A 21,069-nucleotide genomic window follows, 5' to 3' on the forward strand; every position below is an offset into this window, starting at 1 on the left:
CACTAAATTCCAGGGGTAGACATCGATTGTTATGCTTGCTAGGAAGGAGTGTGTTATGTTGCAAGCTAGGTGTATGAAAGCAAGTGGCTTCGACACTTAAAATATTAGAGGAAGACTTGAGCGCTTAGACAACATGATAGGTCATGAAGTGACTATGAACAACTTAAAACGACAGCTAGAGAGATCCTAAGAAGGCTCCAAAATTTGGATGTATGTACAATTTTGAAGGGTGTTGGTTGCAACGACAACAAGTAGAAGGACCAATTTTGGTTTCCATTCAAAACAATTGAATGTTGTGAGGATCACTGATGGGGACTTATCCATTCTCTATGAGTGCTAAAATACTTTGTCTCATGCAAAGAAAAATATGTGCTTCACCTTATGAGTTTTTCTTGTGCTCTAATACCACATAAAATTGTTGGATAACATGCACACAAAAATCTAGTTGCAAAGAAGAAACAATAATTGCAAGCTAGAGACTAAAGAGAATGAATGAATTTGAATTGTTTCAAAGAATGAATGAAAATCATATAAATATGATTCTTCTTGATAGAACTAATACACACTAAGTTGGCCTTCTAGTACATTCACATAGGTAATCACAAATAAAAAAGGCATGCCTTCTTCGTGATGCATAGAAAGAGGCATACATATAAGATGAGGACTTTAAATATGTGTTTCAATAACTACAAGGCTACATTTTAATAGAATAAAATAATAGTAAGGACAACTATCATCTCTAGAATGGATTGTTTTATAAGTTGAAAATGTTTGTATACTTTCTTGTCACATAGGTGGTTAAAAATACCCGGTTTCTGATAAGGAAGATTGAAACCACCTATAGAGGACAATGGTTAATCTATGACAAGATTGATGTTGTACTTCGTTTTGATGATATTTTGAGGAAATAAAAAAATTGAACTTACAAAAAGAATATAAGAGAAAATAATCAAATAAAATTTAATGAATTGAAGGAGGGTGGGGGATGCTTCACCATTTTTGGGGTTAAAAAAAGCTACTTTTCCAACTCGTATTTTCAACTTATTTCCCTATGGTTTTTTGAGCTGGAGAACTCGTTGGATGTAGAATTTAATTTTTCATCCAAGGAGTACTAATGTTGCATATTTTCAATGGACCCTACTACACGAAAAATGTGAAATATAAGAAAAAACATCATTGCAATCACGTTTTTCATGTATTTCAAATTTTTTGTGTAGTAGGGACCAATAAAATAAGTAACATGGGTACTCGTTGGATGAAAAAATAGATTATACATCCAGCGAATGCTCCTGCTTTTGATTTCCATTGTTCTAACAATTGGGGTAGATCCAATCCTTTGTGCTCCACTATTTCATTCAAATATGGGTCTTCTGTCCCTATCTTACTTGGAGTCATATCCAGGTTCTCGTCCGGCTGTTGAGATGGGTTTAGATCTCCTTCCAGTACGAAGGGTTGAGCGGTTGCTTTCAAATTATCTTCGTTTGTTGGGAGACCACTTTTTGTTGGTTCCTTTTCCTGAGCTTCCTACTCATAATGAGTCTTTATTTCCTCCTGATGTGATTCCTCAGTCACAACTTTGTGGTGATTATTAGATTCCATCTTTCCTCCTGATCTTCTTTGTTATTGCTTCTTCCCTACTTCCCCCTAGTTCCCACTTTTGTGAAGTCTTCCACGTCTCTCTCTAGACATGTCTTTTTTTGCTCTATATTGGAATTAAGAGGGTGTCTCTAAAGGGGTGTTTGAGTTCATGGCATTGTTGGCATCTGAACAGGATCTGCCCGCAGTTGATACTCAGAGTTCAGGTCCCGTCCTGGAATTCGAGTGTTAGAGCCTCTATAAGGGCTCCTGAAATATCCATTTCCGCATAGATCCTAGTATACGTTGTGTATTTTCCATATTAGGTTGCCTCTAAGAGTTTCATAAAATGCCCCAGCAAGTTACCTGTGGCTTCAATGGTTTTATGGATCCAATAATCTAGGGGTAACAAATATATCTTGATCCACACTAGAATAAAGGTAAACTTTTCTTGTTATGGGGTGAAGTTCTCCTTCACGTGTCACATATATAGTCCTGTCGACGACCGAAAATAAGGCCCCCACACAAAGATCCTATACCTATATTGAAGGCTAGAAAATACAGTCCTGAAAAATCCTTTTGACCCTAAGTGAAAACTAAGTTCCCCTTTGTGCTTCTAAACGTAATTATTCCAGGTGTGAAGAAGTTTCTCATTGGGCTAGATCCCTATAAATTTTCATATTAATGCATACGTCTTCATGTGGTCCCTATGAGCTTGGGTTTGTGGATTCATTAAAACCACCTTTGGCATCATTTTTTACTTAGGTCTACATCTCGTGTTTTGGCCTGACTATGCAAGAAGAAGGTATTTCTTTGCAACTTTTCCTTTCCCTGCATCAAAATTTGTGTTGTTTCACTCCGTATTTTTCGTTGTTGCTTGATTGGTACCTATACCAATCCCTCCTCACTAGTTATAATTCTTTCAAGTCCCTTCGTTGATGCCTTCCCCACTTTTAGTGAGAATGATATAGTAGGAGGGGGCGGAGGTCCCCCCTCCAGAAGTTACCATGCAACTTCATACCTTTACAATAATTGGTTTTCCCACCATTCACCTACCAATGCAAAGATACCATATTGACTCTTCTCTTACAAAAATAGAAAAAGAAACGTAATGTAATCCAACCTTACTTTATTATTTCCACTATTATTTTGTAATATTCCTTAGGAGGCTCATTTTAAACCTCGAAATTTCTTTATGGAGTCCAATGTAAATGATTTTCTAGATCTAAATGAACTAGTCAATTTAAGCAATTACATTATCATCAAATGTTGTATTCTCAAGTAACCAACATGTATTGTAAATTTCAGTTTTTGATGTGTTCTTTTCAAAAGGCTTTTATCTCCAAAGGCCTAGGTTTCATTAAAGCTAGTTATATTCCTCTTTAGGGGATAATTTTGATACATTTGAGCTTAGCTACTTTTAAAGTTGGAGGAATCTATGAATTGTAACACCCAATTTACAACTTTGATTTAGGCACAAATTTTGTCTTAATACAAATTCTCTCATTATTGTTTAAAAAACAAGAATTGAAATTAATTTATTTCAATGTTTAGGTTTCTATATATTAATTTGCTCAAAGTTTAACATAGCACTTTAATCCAATATTGAGGTGTGTATCCATGCCGTAATTTTTCACAATGATAAACATAACATTTCAATGTAAACTAAATTTCAATCTTTAGTTGTATATACATTAATTTGTATAATGACTCACATAACTATTTATTGTCACTAAAATAGATATGATGTGTTATTAATTTTGTTTTATATATAAAATTAACTGAAAATTTTCTATTTGAATTTTCTATTATGAAATATTTTCATCTTTGGTTTTTTTATCATTTATTATGAAGAGAAATTGATGATGATTTGGTTTTGTATCTTATGATATTTACAAGTTGGCAATTTTGTGTCATATCAATGTAGATGGCTTCTTCCTTACAGGTATGCATAAAATAAATTTCAAAATAAATAAAAATATTCAAATTAAATGCAAAATTTGTAATTTACATATAATTTTCTCAATAATAATATTAATAAACCAACATGTATTCACTTCTTATAATAAGCAATGATTATCCTCAATGCAAATTAACAATTCAATTAAGTTCAGATTAATTACCTTCATTTAATTTTTTTTTTTTTTTTTTAATTTAAAATATTTATAAAATCCTATAAAACAAATATTATATCCAATATAAATTACAGAGTAAACTACAATTTTAACTAGTGAATTTTCCATGCAAAATATGATAAATGGATAATAATACTAATAATTTAATAAGTTTTTTTATATTTTATCCATATTTATTCATTTTTTAATTACAAAGTTTTTAGTTTAACTGGAATATTTTTCATAAATAAATTATTAATTTCATCTTAAAAAAATATTGAAATATATATTTTATTATTTGAAAAAGCTAAAAAAAAAAAAAAAACACTTCTAGAAATATCGTCTAAATTTGCTTACATAAACGAAAAACCATAATAAACATACATCATTAAATTTTAATAAGGGTATTAAATATTACATTAAACTTTTAATATTGTAATAGACTTTTACGCTCATGTAAGTTTTTGGGTATTTGTTGTATGAAAGTTTAATGATGTACATTATAATGTTAAAATGTTCATTAAATGTGCATATAACAAATATTCAGAAGGTTAGATAACGGTTATTGGGTATTTGTTGTTTGAAAGTTTAATGGTGTCCATTATGATGTTAAAATGTTCATTAAATGTGAATATAACAAATATTTAGAAAGTTATATGAACATGATTACGGGTTGTGGAAATATACACAAAAGTTTTGTTTATTTTAATAGTTTAAAATGATTATAAAATATTTAAAATTATTATATATTAATGTTCAATATAATAGTTTAAATAATAGAATAATTAAAAAATCAAATGAACAAATAATTTTTTATCAATTAATTTCATTATTTAAATATTAATTAACCAATGCAATAATATCAATTCAAAATTAATTAAAAAATAAATAAATATAATAAAAGTAAAATAATTAAATTTTATTAAAAATAAATAAAGGAAGTTACAAGTTTAGATCAATATTTATGAATGTTATGAATCTTTTAGTTATATTCTTTCAAAATTAAATTTCCGAAATTATCATTATATTTAATAATTTTTATATATAAAAAAAATAATAATTTTCAAATATATTCTTGTTTAAAAACTAAAATTATATAAAAATTTAATTAATAATTATTAAATTTATTTTTGAATTTCATATTATTAAATCGATTTATTTCCGAAATTATCATTATATTTAATAATTTTTATATATAAAAAAAATAATAATTTTCAAATATATTCTTGTTTAAAAACTAAAATTATATAAAAATTTAATTAATAATTATTAAATTTATTTTTGAATTTCATATTATTAAATCGATTTTATAATCATATTTGATTATATATAATCAATTTACTCTATTTAATATTAAATGAATAATATAAAAATAATTATTATTTAAATTTCAAATAAAATTTATTAATTTTCTTCCCCAGTGGGGTGTGGATCCGGTAATACGTGGTTACGTCACCACGTGACTAAACCCAAATATTTGAGGTGGGGGTATGGACCTCCTGAAATCCTTTCAGGCATTAATAGCCATGGGGAGTGGTACAATGGAGTGGGTGGTTAAGTGTGCGACAAGCATTCATCAGAATGTTGTCAAGGGTGGCGGGGTGAAATACAACGGAGCGCTGGCGATCCCCGGTATTTTCTTCTGTGTTTGTATTCGCGTCTGGAGGAAGGTGATGGGATGGTGGTGAGAAAGGCACAACAAGCTAGTAAACCTGGTTTTTGTGAGCAGAGAGCTCTGGCTATGTGTTGGGGAGGGTGTCGTGTAGGGAAGAGGGGGGCTTCATTGCTTGTGGCACTGCGTTCTCTGGTGTGTTCGGTGTATTCGGGTATGGAGATTCCCTACGTCGGCTCTAGTGGTTAATTGGCAAGGTAGCACTAGGATAGGGTGGTGGTGGTCATTGGACCGCCCTTCATTCTTTGTGCAGCGAAAATAGGCTCGCCCTCGTGGCATCCTGTTCATCCGCAACAAAAAACCAGGAGGGCCTGCTACCGAGTTTGGTTTGTCGAATTCTGCGAGTGGAAGCTCTTCAAATTTTTGTTCCAATTTGGTAATAATCCGCTTAACTCCAGAGGACGCCATTTTCTCGAAGAAAGCTCGGAAGACGGTGACATTTGGTAGATTGTGTTATGGGTAATTTTTGTTTGGTGCAAGTGTGGGCCAATGGGGTTCAATTTGGCACTGGAAGCTCTGTGAAATTCCTTGTCTCGCCCCGCTGCCATGAAGACCCTATCGTGGAAGGCTTCCTCCTTTGGTCCTCTTGCTACTAAGGAATTGCCTGCCCAAGCATTGGTTTTGGCTCTGCCTCGCCGTGGTGACAAAACGACTCGGAGCTTATGGCTAGGTGCCAACAAGTCTCGAGGTGGAGGACGGTTTGGGGTCTTCCGAGGGGGAGGTGTTAGGAGAGGTGGAAAGAAGGGAATGAGTTAGGGGGATGTGGAGAACAGTCGCAGACAAAGGAGCCAAGGTGGTAGACATCGAGGTGGAGTGAAAAGCGACCCGGGAGCACTTGAAGCTCAAGAAGGGCATGTCCACCACCAATGTTGTGGGGAAAGCTATCAAGACCTCATTGTTAATATAATGAATCAAATGTATGCTATTGAATGCATCCGAAGAGAAGAACATGCGCTGCAGATGGCAACCTTGGAACGACTTCACTACTTCTAGAGTCAACTCAGGGAGCATGTAGTTGTGGTGTGGAGAGGTCAGAATATGCTCTCAAAGAAAGTTGAAACGCTGGAGACCTGAATGGCGCACTTTGAAGGGCACGTCCACTGCGACATCCGCCCTCCACCGCCTCCTAGATCTGCCATGGACAACCATGCATCCATTACTTCTAGTGACTAATATGCTTTATGGATTATTTTTTGTTTTAGCTTGTTCTCGTGCCTATGGCCTAATCGGTTCTAGTTTCTCCCTTTAAGGTCTTTTCTTAATTGTACTTCTTTCTCCTAAATCAATATAAAATTGCCTTACAAAAATAATTATTAATTTTCTTGTGATTTTACGTCCAAACTAAAGGAACAACGAACAATTTGTGAGTGGTTAGGAACACACATTTACTTCTATGACGGAAGATTTATCACTCTGTAAAACGATGTGTCACTTTGTAAAATAAAAATAGAATTCACATTTTTAACACAAAATCCATATGTATCACTTTGTAAAACAAAAATACCATTCACATTTTTAACCCAAAATCCATATGTTGACCGGAACTGATAAAACCAAAAATAACATTCACAGTTTTCACACAAAATCCATTTGTTAATCCGCAACTAAAAAATTGAAGTTGCATATTGTTAACCTCTCATAAATTGAGTCGCCACTTCTGTAAGTTGTTGGATAATGCACTCCTCTTGCATGGAGTAAATTGAAATTTTCACATAAATGAGGGCTTAAAAGAGAGTGAAATAAACAATGACCTAACCTGGTAGGGTGACAGTATTCACCGATTATAATCGTTGGACTCCGTTGTTTGATGTATATGGTGTCATTGGTGTTGGCGTGCTTCCTCGGTGAATTTAAATGGCTATAGACAAATTGGACTGCATAATGGTAAAACAAAGCAAAGCGAAGAAAGAAAATATGCAACAAATTTTTAAACAACTCACAACCGGAAAATTTTAAGATATTTTCAGTCAATTTTTTCATTAAAAAGAATAATAATTAAAAGAAAGGTTACAGTGAAATCTTTGCAGAAATTGAAGAAGCAGCCAACCCACATCAAATCTTACCTAGAATTCCAATATCGTAGCCAAACATCAAACCACCGTTGGCAACCATGATACAAATTATGATAACGTAAGTTGTTATGCGCGTCTCAAAGTCTTGATTCGCAGACCCTACTAGACCTGTAAATCCTCCGCGAACCATTTTTCCTTATATATAGTCTACACCTAAAACACAACAACAAAATCATGAAAGAATTATACAAATTGTTAATTAATCCAAACAATGACAGACCAATTCCTCCTTTCAATGTCTACCTATGGACACAAATGGACGGTGGCCACAACATGCTTTTGGGTTCGATTCCTCATAGCTTGAACTTCCCATATTCCTTCAACTTCTTCACAGGGGAGGCGGGAATGACTTCTGTTCTGAGATGGCGGAGCGCATCCTGAATAACCTAGCTGGCTGAGCATTTATTGAGGGCGAAAAATAAAATTCAAATTTTAAATTTCAAATTGGTTGGAATGCGCACCATGGATGTTTATGCGGATGGCCACATGATGTATATTTTTTGCACGGACCAGAAATAGGGACATACTTTGCAGGAGACCAGAGGGGACGTTTAGATGGGTGCACTCACTGCTGATGTCAGATGACCAGACACCATTATTGGTGTATTAAATACTCTATAACCGTGTATATATGGCAAGAGCTAACCAGCCATACATTGGGTATTAAATGCCCCTATGTAGGCTGGCCAGCTATGTATGTCATGGGGGCGCATCATAAAACTCCGGCGGGCACCTTTATCACCTTTCCGGCAGCCGGTGCGGGACCCACCAATTATAGAGCCTGGGCCCAAAACACAGCTCACTCCAAAACCATAACGCACGCCAAAACACATTCGTGACCCAGCCGAAACTCTGCAACCCGCCTTCGCGAAGCTCTGCAACCTGCCTGTCACGAAGCTCTGCAACCCGCCTATCTGAAGCTCTGTTCAACCGAGGAATCTGCTTCCCCTCGCAGGCTGGTTCATTCACATAAATTTTAAAGGTATGCAGTATACGGATACGGATTTACAGTTTCTTGCCCAACATGATGGAGAAATTCCTTTTCTGATATCATCTGGTCTCATAATTGACATTTTTTTTTTACGAAGAACGAGCGTTTTACAGCTTTTAAGATATCCCTTTATGGCAGGCGTTTTACAGTTTCAGGCTAGTTCATTGGCATAAACGATACGGATTTACATCTATTTTCAAAGACAAATTCAATTAACTTTTTTTTCTTTTCGAGTTTACATCTATTTTCAAAGACAAATTGAATTAAACAAATTTCAAAAATAAAAATTTCCTTCCCCATTGTTTTGAAAGTTTACATCCATTTTCTGTCCATTAGGTTTTCTGTCAAAACCCCTGAAATGTATTTCTAAGGCGCAGAAAACTGTTGGTACAACTGCTTCAGGCAGTTTAAGAATATGATGCAAAATAATTACATTCTTGTATTCATGTACAGTCAGAAATCCAGTTTCAAGTTTCCACATTTAAAAATTTCAAATTCGAGTCCAGAACCGGTTGCTCATGGCTCTGTTAAGCATGCCTTCCACAGTAATGTCGAAGGCATCTTTTGGAAGCGTCTCACTACCACTTTTTGCTGCAAAATTCATGTAAAGCAACCTCGGAATAATCTCAGCGATCTTCTTCCGCATTTTCCTTATTTTCTTCTGAGAATAGCTGTTCAAGAAGTCCTCAATTCTCAGGTCCTTTTGGCGATTCACCACTCTCTGTTCAGGGATAAAAACAGAGTAGGCCTTTGTGTTTGAAGGAATATGATAAAATTTGTCATTAAGGTTCACCCTGCTTGAATCTTGTGAAATGTCTACTTGTCATCTCTGTCCAGGAGGTTATACAATTTTTGCGAGTACTGGCATAACCTGGACCTTGGCTTATAACATTCTGTGGCCAAATCTGGCATATAACAAGTTCAGATTACATTCCTTAGGTCACGTACTGATATATCTGGTTATTTTGATATATGCAGGCTTTGGTCATTAAGAAACCTTCCTTGCTTTTACATTATGTGAAGAACACTGGCATTTCTATATTTAACATGCATTCATCCCAACATACAAAGTGACAAGTTCCTGCCCCATAGGATTTCTCCATCCATATATAAAATTAAACACATTCGAGTTAAATTTTGTTCTATATGCCCAAAGTCTTATCACTGATATTTGATTTTCTGTTATTTTTCAAGGATGTGCATTCAGACTTGAGGTAGCATAAAAATAATCAATTTCAATCAGGATATTTTGTCATGTTAAAGTATTCTAACATGAATCTATTTTGTTGTTGTCACTATGCAGTGCTTCTAAGCCCACTGAATGGTGGAAAAGTGGACACTGTGCATTGAAGTATCATGCCACCCCAATCCGGGTCCAGCATCTTTAAAAATTGTCCTTCACAATGGGGCAAAAAATCATGTGATTTATAGAATATGGGAAGTGCAGGGAAAGACAACCAATAACGAAGCATACTACATTACACTTGTTGCAGGTTTAAAAGAGGCAAAACACAATGGAGTGAATAACATAACAGTGCTGACAAACTTAGATTTAATCTGTAATCACATGGAAGGCATCTACAATGTTCGCGCAGACAATTTGAAGCCCCTCTATAGAGAGGCAAAAATTTGGAGTGCTCGATTTAATTCTTTTTCGATAAAGCACGTTGCGGAGATCCATAAAATCTCTACTGATCTAATGGCTGGAGCAATCTCAAGTGTAGATGCAGGTGCCAGAGATGATTCAGGATCATCGTTCATTCCACTGGCAAACATTGATCAGCATCAATATAGGTCTCGACTATGTGTATACACCATGGTTGTCATTTTTCTTGGGATTCTCATACCGTGGTTCTTTCAGTAAAGTACTCGTTAATGTACTTTTTTTTGGTTTTGTAATATCATTCACCTTAGATGTCCAATCATGTTATAACTGAATTCATGTGTCCAATTATGTACATTATATTTGAGGTGAACTAATTATTCTTAACCTACTAGTGGTTCAACGAATATTATTGTAGCTTCGTATGAATTTAATTTTAATTTCAAGTTTCAGATGCTACCTCTTTAATAGTGTTGATTTCCACCTGGATGGATGCCATGGGAATAAATGAAAGTAACAAAAGAAGGTTATTTACATCTGGTTTGTTGCTTTTCACAACATTGGTGAAGTATAAGTCATTTCTGATGCAAACCCTAGCTATATCCATATCTATATGATGACAGGCCAAAAATAGTTGATGCGTAATCTAATGTGAGATGAAGAATTCCATACCATGAAACCCTCCTAGGAACATTGATGCATAATAATGACAAACTCTAACCTAGTATGAAGTTAATTTTCTTAGGTACATGGTTTGCCCTAGAATGATGCAATGTATGCATATATCAATGAAGCCCTACATGCCCATGATGCCTTTGAAGATGCCATAATCTTAATAAATAAAGTTAATAAATAAAGAACACAAGTTATTGTATGAGACAGATTCTTCTCAAAACTGAAGGAGGGTCAACAGCTTATGTCCTTTGTACATTTCCATATGGTTGTATGCCCTGCAGAGGTTTTAGAAAATCTTGACAAAACCACCCTATTATATATTTTATCTAGTTCCATTGTTGGTTCTGTTCTGACTACAAGTTGATGCTTTGTGCTGCCTCTTGCCTTCTCTTGGCATACTTCTCCAAGATTTGAAGCCTTTCTTGCTCAAATTCCTTCTAAAAAGTTACTTCCTCTTGTAAGTGTATTAATTTTAACTCCTTTCTCCTTTTATCATGAGCTTCAATAAGCTCTTGCCTCTGTTGTTCATATTCTTCAGTATCTTTGACGCTCATTTTGACAATAGCAGTTTGCCTTGCAATCTCTTCCTCAATTCTGCCACAAAAGCATTAAAGTGGAAAACCATAACAGAAAAGAGATTAGAACTCTCTGCTTTTCCAGTCTTTGAAACCTTGTACGATGAATTTCAATTATAAAGACAAGCATGTAAATTTCTATTGGTTAAAAGATTGTCTATAAAGAAAATTTAGAGATTTTGTATCTTTATGTCAGGCAGACAAGAAACAGCTAGCTACAATTGGTAAATGAAGAAGCCAACAAGAATCACAGTGCTTTACAGTTAATAATGTATAATTTCTTGCAAAGCACACACGGATCAGCTCAACATAATATACATTTTGTTTCATACAACATGGGAGAACTCATATCTCTTCCAACTACTTTTATATCACCATGAGCTGTTCATGCGAATCACATTCTTAAAGCCATAAAATATATCACAGTATGATACAGGCATGCAAGATATGAGACTGATGGAAACTTCCTATACTATATCTTCCCCCGTAGAAGTGTATCCAACCTATTAAGAAAAAGAAATACTGCACATGCTACAACAGTGCAATGTAAAATTCCTATTCTAATTTCCTTTTTGGGGAGATAAAAACTGTAGGACAGTTGATGCAATCATCAATGTCATGAACAAGTATAAGAGGCCAACCTATAATGACTTATTCATATCTTTGCCCCATAGTCCCCAGGTCAATATCACTTCGAATCCCGAACTAAAGTTTCCCAAAACAAATGCTCAATATGTTAAAAAATCTACATTCCCTGCATATAAAGACAATAAACGAGAGTTGACGGCCAAAGGACACAACTGACCTAGATAAAGTATCATTAAGTAGGAAATAAATAGGGCACCCCATCCCTCTCCTTATTCTTTCATGAATATATCCTAAAATAATGATATAGTGAAATGATGAAGGCCCAACTGCTGATATCCTTATTATTGTTATGTCCTTTGTCTTTTCACTCAGAATCAACAATGCCTATCAAGTATACATATAACCCTACTGTTGTAAGATAATTATAAGACTTTGTCTGGTGAACAATGTGTTACTAAATTTCTTCTTTGCTAGAAGACTGAATTAATGCTTCTGGATGATTGGTTACTTTCCCACTCACAGATGCTTCAAGCTTGTATATGAAAATCCCTAGCTATAGCTATCGTCTTGATTATGCCAGTTCGTGATGAACTGCATCAGGATGTAAGCTTAATGCAATTCACACATTCAACACTGCCTTTTCACTTACCGACACATTGGACTACACAGACATGCCATTAATGATTATTTGAAGCTTCAATGATTTGTACATGAGAACTTGACATTTCTTAACATACTTGTGCCATATTATTTCTTCAAATTGAACTCACTTTCAAGGACCGAATTCCCAAACCAGAAATATTGATCTTATCATTGTCATAAGTATATGCCAGATTTGAATCTAGTTCATTACACAGGGATCCATTCTTGATTGAAATGATTGTTGTAGAAGTTATTGTAAGTAGACCACTGATAAATGTGCAAACTTCCATGTCCAGTAAAACAATTTCATTATATATGAAGAATAATAGCTACCAGATAAAAAAATAATTATATTGAATTATCTCCATATGATTCCTATATATACTATAAACAAATGTTCCAATTAAAGTTGCTCCATATAATTTTTATAAAAGGTATAGTAAATAATCTTATTAAACTCCTTCATTCCTATAGATTAATAATATTAGTGAATCTATATATATGTTCTAATCTAATGTATAAAATTGATTTAATAAAAAACTTAATGTGTAAAATATAGATAATTTTTCAAATTTTTTTCATTTTTATATTAAAAACAATTTAATTTATCATATTAATATCAAACTAAAATGTCAAAATATAAATGTAACCTTTATCTTCAAATTTATTCCTACAAACTAAATATCAAAATATAAATGTAACCCTTCTCTTCAAATTTATTCCACTCCATGTACAAACCAAAGTTACCCAGTCTTTCCATGGCCGAGTATTTCAATGATTCATTTTACAAGTATAATGATAATCAATAATGCCAAAGTATGAAACTCGCAGCTTTACCGATGTCTTCTCATGCCAGTGTGCCGAATATTTCATGATACCGAGTCTTGAGCATTTTTTTTTGTAAGAAACAAGCAGCCAATTTACACAAATGATGCAGTTCCTAGAATTCATTTTAGTGTGATGCTGCCACATGTCACAGACTGCTAAAGTTTGTTCAGTGGAAATTACTTAGAGCATGATATATGGCTATGTAACTTAGCCTTCCTGGTTTCTGAGGGTTCGGATGGCTCGCTGTGATTGATATGTATTTATGTAAAGTTTCAAAAAGATAGCAAGCCAAAAGAGAAATGCCAAGGCATTTATACGAGAGTACTTCCACCGAAAAAGCTAAAAATGCACATGTAAATCTATACCATTGAAGATGTCCATTCTTCATTGTGAGTGATATGGATAGCATTTGAGTGACTTGGATATTATTTGGATGATGGAGGGTAGAATTTTAAAATATTTTAAAGAGCTAATTCAATTATTTGATCCTATTTTATCGATAAACAAGAACGAATTTAATTGTTTGATTACATTTCATCGATAAACCAGAGCGAATTCAATTGTTTGACAACATTTCATTTCAATTCGTGTTATTGAAAAAGATACCACATTGCAACCACAACCATGTGTTGTTGATTCAGGTTGTATCAGTACATCCAAGGCCGTGAGCCAACTGATACTAAATGCATACCAATGTACAAATGGAATTGAATTGAAAAATATCGCAGAGCCAAGAGTTTTATAAAAAAGAAGAGATTGATGCATCTCCATATTTTTTTTGACATTTCCATTTCAATAACAAATGTAATGTCTTACAAAGTAGAAAACGAGGAGAACGGGCTCTGATTTATTCATGCACCTAGGAACCCACCCAAGAGAAAATTTCAATGGTGGAACCACAACAACTGCTTGCCATGGAGGAATAGAGCAGTACGTTCAATGTTATCACATGCATATCTAATAATGTTGATACATAATATACAAGTTACAGTGAAGCTTGATATCACAGTTGAGGTTTGACATAAATATATCAAAGCCATCAATAATTTTTTGTAATTTTTAAACACATCTCTTATTGCCTAAACAAACATTCAATTCTATGATACGCCTGAGCGATCCAGAGGCATGATGGTGTTTGAATTTACAGCACTGAACTGCAGGCCATTAGATAAGTTAGGGTTGGTCATGGAATTGAATGCAGAGAAATTGAGATTTGAGATATTTGCAGGGTTTATCAGGGCACCCTGACTGAAGCTGTTGGACGTCCAGCATGCAGGAGCTTTGGCATGATGAGCTCGTTCCAGAGCCTGCACTTGCTTCTTCAAGAACTTGACATAGTGAACAGCTTCGTCCAGCATGGACGCAGTGTCCATCTTGGTGCCACCGGGGACCAGTCTCTGCAGAATTCTGATCCTCTCACTGATTCTTTCCCTCCTATGCCGAGCAGCCACGCTCTGAGGATCCTTGGATATTCTCACGTTCCTGCGCTTGGGGCGCTTGATGCTCTCAGGATCTATCTGAATTGGCTGCATGGCTGCCACTCTGAAAATCATTTCCCTCATGGCTCCCATGCCGTTATTATTCCCCTCATTATGAAAAGCAGGGTCAGTATTCATGGAGCCCTGCAACCTTGGGAAGTAATTGAACCTGGGCTGCACCTGTGCCATGGCAGGTGTTGCATGAACAGCTGGCATATCAAGATCAAGATCAAGATTGGCCACTTTCTTGTGGTCTTGGGTGGCTTCACTGCTGTTGCAGCTATTTGACTTTCTGAGATCTTCAGAGCCTGCAGGTGAGATGTTGCTGTTGGTATCAGTATCGTTAATGCTGTCACATGAACCTGCTGCATTGCCTCTCTGCAACACATAATTTGTATTAATGCTCAGGTTGTTGCAAAAATTCAACCCTTCAAATGCAGGGAATACCGGACCATCAGGAGACTGACAGGGGGAGGAGTCTGAATTGTTGTGCTTGTTGTTAGAATCAAACTGCATCAACCCACCAAACAGTGATGGGCAGGCAGAGTCAAGCTGCAACAATTCCTCAGGGTTGACTGCAGTCATATTGAATGTATCCATATCAGCAGGCTCAAGCCCAAATTGATCCATCTGGTCCAACTGAAACATTTTTGAATCCATGAACAGACACTCTCCAAACCAATTACAGAAACTGTAATTCAAAACCCAATGCCCATACACAGTGAGAGGATCAGATCCTATCAGAAAATGGGGGTAGAAAAGGCCTATCACAAAATGGGGGTAGAAAGGCCTATCAGAACTGGATTGATTGCTCAGTGAAGAAGATCTGGAAGGACATTAATCATGGGACAGAGGAAAGGGCACAATGACTGGTGCGGGCAGCAGATCAGATCTGGAGATGAAGGACTTGACTTGGAAGTTGGAGGAGTAATCAGTGGAATCAGAAGATGATGAGATGATAAACATATGGGAAAAGACGTGCAGAGATGTACAGGTGTGCCATTGACAGCATAGAATTGCACGTGCTGTGAATTAACTAGAGATATCTTAGTACTTACCACAATACGAATAGTGATTGACACAGCATATATCTGTGGGCATACAGACCAGTTATTAGTTCTCGTGTGAGAGGTAAACATGTGCGTAAGCAAACCAAAAATACCATGCTACATACCGTGTAATTCTTCATTCTCTGAAAGATTGCCCGACTTGTTAAAACAACACTAATAATAACACTCAGCCCTGGCTCAGTAAGCACAATATCAGACGCACTTCTAGCTGCATCAGTTGCATCTGCCACTGATTTTCTGCATTGTCAATACTTTTTTTCAGTTAGAATTGAATATATTTTATAAAGCTAAGACATGCTATTAACGATTAAAAGCACGAATTCCAGAAAGATAAACCCAAACATAATGATGCAAATTCTTTAACGAAGCATTTTTCTGAAAGGTAACAGCAAATAACAGAGATCCCATGACACACTCAAACAACAGAAATTTCTAGATGCAGAGTACAACCTTCCAGCCCCTCTTATCTAAACCTAACAGAAAATGCTACAAAACCAAAATGCAGTCCATCTCAAAACCCCAATAAGGATTCTTTTTTCTTAATCCTTCTAATAAAAGAAAATCAGTTACTTCCAATAAACTAAAATAATCTCCAAAAGCTGAACAGTGACTATCTAACGTAAACATAACAGAAACTACGGTTGAAGTGGAACATCAATCTACCAAGCGAGCAGGTATTATTGCTTTTAGAAAACCTGTAAAAGCTGACCAGTAAAGGCTTACAAAAGCTAACTAAAAGGAATCATCACCATTTTGGTCCTTACAAGTTACACCAGAAATTGGCAAAAAAATGTCTAGTTTAGAGAGTTTGAGGGCAAGCTGCTGTTCGAACTCCACAATTTTCAATCATTTCCAGACACCAATTTTCACCAATTTTCATTGAAATTCATTTTGTATTGAAGCAACATGCCAAAATAACATCTACAATAATGAGCCAGCCTGATATATAAGAGTTCCAATTCTGCCTTTATGTACAATACACTATACTGTTATCCAAAAAGGATGTATCAAGCTTATAGTAGCAAAAACTTTTCCTGGAGTTTGTTAGAGTTCAGCCAACATTTACACTGAGATTTTATATGCTTTGAGTTCAACAAAAAGATTTCAATAGCTCAATACAATAACCATACAAAATTGAAATTAGATAATGTTGTACATATCCAAAAACATTTTCAACCCATCATGCACACAGCATGTTCTTGGATTAGGAGATCCCTTTATAGGGTTATGCCCATATTATATCCATGAATACTCATTACCTCGAATATTTGTCATCTTGCCATTGATTGCTGGCACTTTGATTGTTCTCTTCACCCGCTATTTCCTGTATAGAGTGCAAGCGGCAATACAATCCGACTGGTTGTACAATAGGGGGCATCACCCTAGGGTGTGGAACCAAAATGTTATGGGTTGAAGTAGGTTGCCCAATGAATGAATTTGGTGCCATTGGTGGAAACAACCAGGGGGTTCGATGATCAAACGGGAGAGGTGGACGTGGTGAATCAAATGGAAAATGAATCAATGAACCCCCCATATTTGGATCCACATTATTCTCATGAAATAAACGAACTTGGCAACTTGAAGTATTATGAGATGTGGATTCTTCAGCTGTAACAAAAAAGAAAAAAACACGTTGTTATGAAATCGCATTGAAGGCAATGAAGATAATGATATTTTGAATTTCACATTAAATGGTACATCAATTAATATTTTCATACCAGTATTATGCAAAATAGAACCTTGTACCCTTCTAGATGTGTGGTCCAGATTGATTTCTTTTGTAGAAGAAATCTCCAATTGTTCATTCATGCTTCTTTTCCTTCCACGACACTGTCCAACCTTTAGAAACTGTGGTCCATATTTTCTTGATTTCAACGCAGGAACACTTTGCCCCCCTTTTTTTGTTGGGCTCAAGAAACTATGTCGCCTCTTGGTAGTGACCTTGGATGGAGTTACAACATCAAATTTCTTATTACTGTACTCTTGGCTTACATTTTTTACCAATTGATTTAGTGCATATGCCTGCTCCAAAGATTTGGGTGTTATTTGTAATAAACCCCTCAATATCTTATGAGTTGATGACATGACAAGTTTAATTTCCTCATCGATTGTTAGGGCGCTATCTTGCCTTACAATGCTTGAATGGAAGGAGAAGCTGGAAGGTTCATTTCAATTTCTGGGCTCATTGCAAACGATTCATTTAAATCAAGTAAATATCCAGGTCTTTCTGTAATAGACCTATAGACATTAGGCAATTCATTGCCACTTGAAACCTTGCTAGTCACTACCATCTCAACTTTTAGAATATGCTTGCAAATATTGCCATTTAGGGCCCATTTGCAATTACAAAAGTGTAGGTTCTGCCCTTTATAGATGACATGATACCATGTATCACGAGTTGCCGTAGTTTGGCTACGAACCAAATACTCACTTTCCTTGTTTCCATCAGCCATACAATCTTCATCTGGGATATTCTTTGCTTTGCACTTACTTAAATTTATTTGTTGCTCAATTTTTGAAGCTCGGACAAAACCAGCATTTTTTAGACGTTGCATGTGAATGTAATACAACTCAACCTTTTTTAATAAAAGGTGCAACAGCTAATCCACCCTTCTATGGGACGCATTATTCTTCTCACAGAGGTACCTTTGCTTTAGATACCGGTGATAAGATTCGATAGCATTATTAGTATCTTGGTTGGAATGTGGGAAGTCCCTATATGCTTTTGCCCACATATCTGGAAAAAAAACATATATTAGATGCGAAAAAACAATAGAAAATGGTGAATTACAAAATAAATTGATAAAATGCAACCTTAGGAAACTTACATAGCTTGTTGTTGTTTAACCAATTGGTTGCAAAATAATCCAAAAACACAGTTTCTTCTTTGAATTCATCAAAGAAACTTTGAATTTCATGTTGCACAGATGCATCATCTTCACACGAATGCATGATTAATCCCAGAGCACGGAAGATACGGACTTTACTTTCCTTTCCCCTGACTTTCGTTCCAACATTTTTCAACCAGGCTCTACAGACATGCCATACACACAACAATAGTGTACAGTTTGTGCAAGTCCTGAAATAATATAACATTATAAGAGAATATCCTTGAACATTATTGCTTTTTATCTCTTCTAAAAAGAAAAAACTGGTTCACCTTAATGCCTCGATTTCCGCTGCTGCATCATCTGTGATGACAGCTCGGGCATGCCAATCTGGGTTTTCCTTTTTCCCATTTGCAAATAATTGCGACATCCATTTACAAATATCAGGAGTACCATTCCGTGATGATATTACCCATGCCACTGGAATCCCATTGTGATGATCATCAAAATCCATTATGGTGTATAGTTGATACTGCATTACAATAAGAAAACAAGATTATAAGCATATAAGAGGACGACATTGAAATAAAGTAGAATAAAAGAAGTTTTGGTAAATATGTTTACCCCATATTTGTTAGTGCTAAAAGTGGAGTCCATTGATAACATTTTGTTGTGTGAGTATCTCACCATCATTGAAAGCATCCACTTAGTTTGTATGCCTATAATGAAAGGAATGTTTTTAACAACATCTTGTTGTTGGTAGAAGAAAAAGCTCTCTGGGCACTCACTAACCCAACAATCCACACTCATTGGATCACTTTCATGCGTCACATACTCTAGCCTCTTGATATTATTGTACATGTTTGACACATCCTTTCTTGTCATGAAAGAATCTCGAGGTGCCCCTGTGAAAAGCTCACCAGATCCATACCTTAAATCAAAGATAAATTTTTCCTAGATCATCGTAGCACTAAAACCATCACGAACCAAATCTTCAACAATAGTTCGTATATGCTCTGTTAAATGCGGCGCAAAATTGAATTTCTTGGGCATGTCATTTGCCTCATTTCCATGACAAACCACATTTTTGTCATCAATATGTCTGCATGCTGTATATATTAGAACGACATCATTTGGTCTAAGAGCAAGTCGTCGCATAATAAAGTGACACTGACAACCAACTTTGATGCTGTGACGTGGAAGACGTTTCTTAGTTGTGGATCCAGGTTCAGCCACATTGCTGGATTGTACACGATTTGGACCATAGGCACACCTATATCTGTGATCAAGAATTCACCAAAAATTAAATAAAATATTTATGCATGTTTGACATAGTGAACTTAAAATCAAAATTATATATATATATATATATATATAGAGAGAGAGAGAGAGAGAGAGAAAGAGAGAGACTCACACAACATATTCTAGATATGTTGAAGAATTTGTCCTCTTGATATCCTTCACATCTTTAATTTTTCAAATTTTAGCTACAAATTGAGTAGGTGCGGGTTCCCTCATTTGCTCTCTCCTTATAAAATCCTCAAGTCGACAATATGGAATAATTGCAACTTGGTCTCCTGCTACTTCTGTCCATGTCCAATCTTCCGCTGAAAACTCTATCATCCCTTCTGGGTCCTCAACCTCCAACTCATTGATCAATTCCCACTTCCGCATTTTTCAAATCCCTATACAAATGAAGGAACACGCATATTGACTAAACATATGAGCAACAGTTCATACTATGAATATTGAACACCACTTGAAATGCAATTTTTTGTAGTGTGTAGAATTTACACTGAAGACCCCACCAGATATAAACACATTTACAGCATAATTCCCTATCTCCCCTTCAATATTTCCTACCCATGCACAAAACAATATTATAGACTTTCAAATGCTTCATCTTGGTATAATCAATACATTGCTGAAAGAAACATAATAACATGCAAAATCTGTTGCAAAGAAAAAACTGTTATACAACTTTAATCAGTTTGTTCCACTTTGTTATGCTCAGATGAAGTCCAAAACAATTACAATTACATAAGCAGCTGACATTTTTCACTGTTTTTGATCAAGTATCACTTTCAGTTCTCCAGTGTAGGAGTCTAAGGAGTCACAATATGATATAGGGCACTGTGATGCGTGACCAATGACAACTCTATAATAGCAAGTCTATTAACAAATCTGTTGGAATGAAAAACTAATGATTGCAATCCAAAATTGTCCGGTTTAAAACTAGAAACTGGAGTGATTCATTCCCAGTCCTTCAACCTGAGATTCTACAAAAAATCTGTGTTTTGTGGAATTTAAACTGCGGCATCACTAATCTATAGGAATAAAAGAAACCACGAAGACAAC

General features: G+C 35.4%; 2 protein-coding genes across 4 annotated transcripts; both read right to left on the bottom strand.

Annotated features, from left to right (window-relative positions):
* Positions 1 to 14,089: 14,089 nt before the first annotated feature.
* On the bottom strand, positions 14,090 to 16,503 carry LOC149144308 (uncharacterized). Of its 3 annotated transcripts, XM_089447867.1 has the most exons (3): positions 15,988 to 16,503; positions 15,872 to 15,904; positions 14,090 to 15,452 (listed from the first exon to the last, which is right to left on the bottom strand). In XM_089447867.1, exons 1-3 carry the CDS (start codon positions 16,000 to 16,002, stop codon positions 14,433 to 14,435), a joined length of 1,068 nt encoding a protein of 355 aa, XP_089303993.1. In that variant the 5' UTR covers positions 16,003 to 16,503; the 3' UTR covers positions 14,090 to 14,432. The 3 variants fall into 3 exon arrangements, with proteins under 3 accessions (XP_089303993.1, XP_089303992.1, XP_089303994.1); XM_089447866.1 differs by lacking the exon at positions 15,988 to 16,503 and having other exon boundaries at positions 15,872 to 15,970; XM_089447868.1 differs by lacking the exon at positions 15,988 to 16,503 and having other exon boundaries at positions 14,090 to 15,388; positions 15,872 to 15,929.
* Positions 16,504 to 18,483: 1,980 nt separating this feature from the next.
* Positions 18,484 to 19,368, bottom strand: LOC149144309 (uncharacterized). The gene is made up of 4 exons (XM_089452122.1): positions 19,336 to 19,368; positions 19,044 to 19,243; positions 18,712 to 18,914; positions 18,484 to 18,620 (listed from the first exon to the last, which is right to left on the bottom strand). The coding sequence occupies exons 1-4, from the start codon at positions 19,366 to 19,368 to the stop codon at positions 18,484 to 18,486; spliced, it is 573 nt and encodes a 190-aa protein (XP_089308248.1).
* Between the last annotated feature and the right edge of the window lie 1,701 nt (positions 19,369 to 21,069).

This window comes from Pinus tabuliformis, chromosome X (genome assembly GCF_031772625.1).
Source record: "Pinus tabuliformis cultivar Carrire ecotype Pingquan chromosome X, CPIR1, whole genome shotgun sequence".
In the NCBI taxonomy this organism is placed as follows: domain Eukaryota; kingdom Viridiplantae; phylum Streptophyta; class Pinopsida; order Pinales; family Pinaceae; genus Pinus; species Pinus tabuliformis.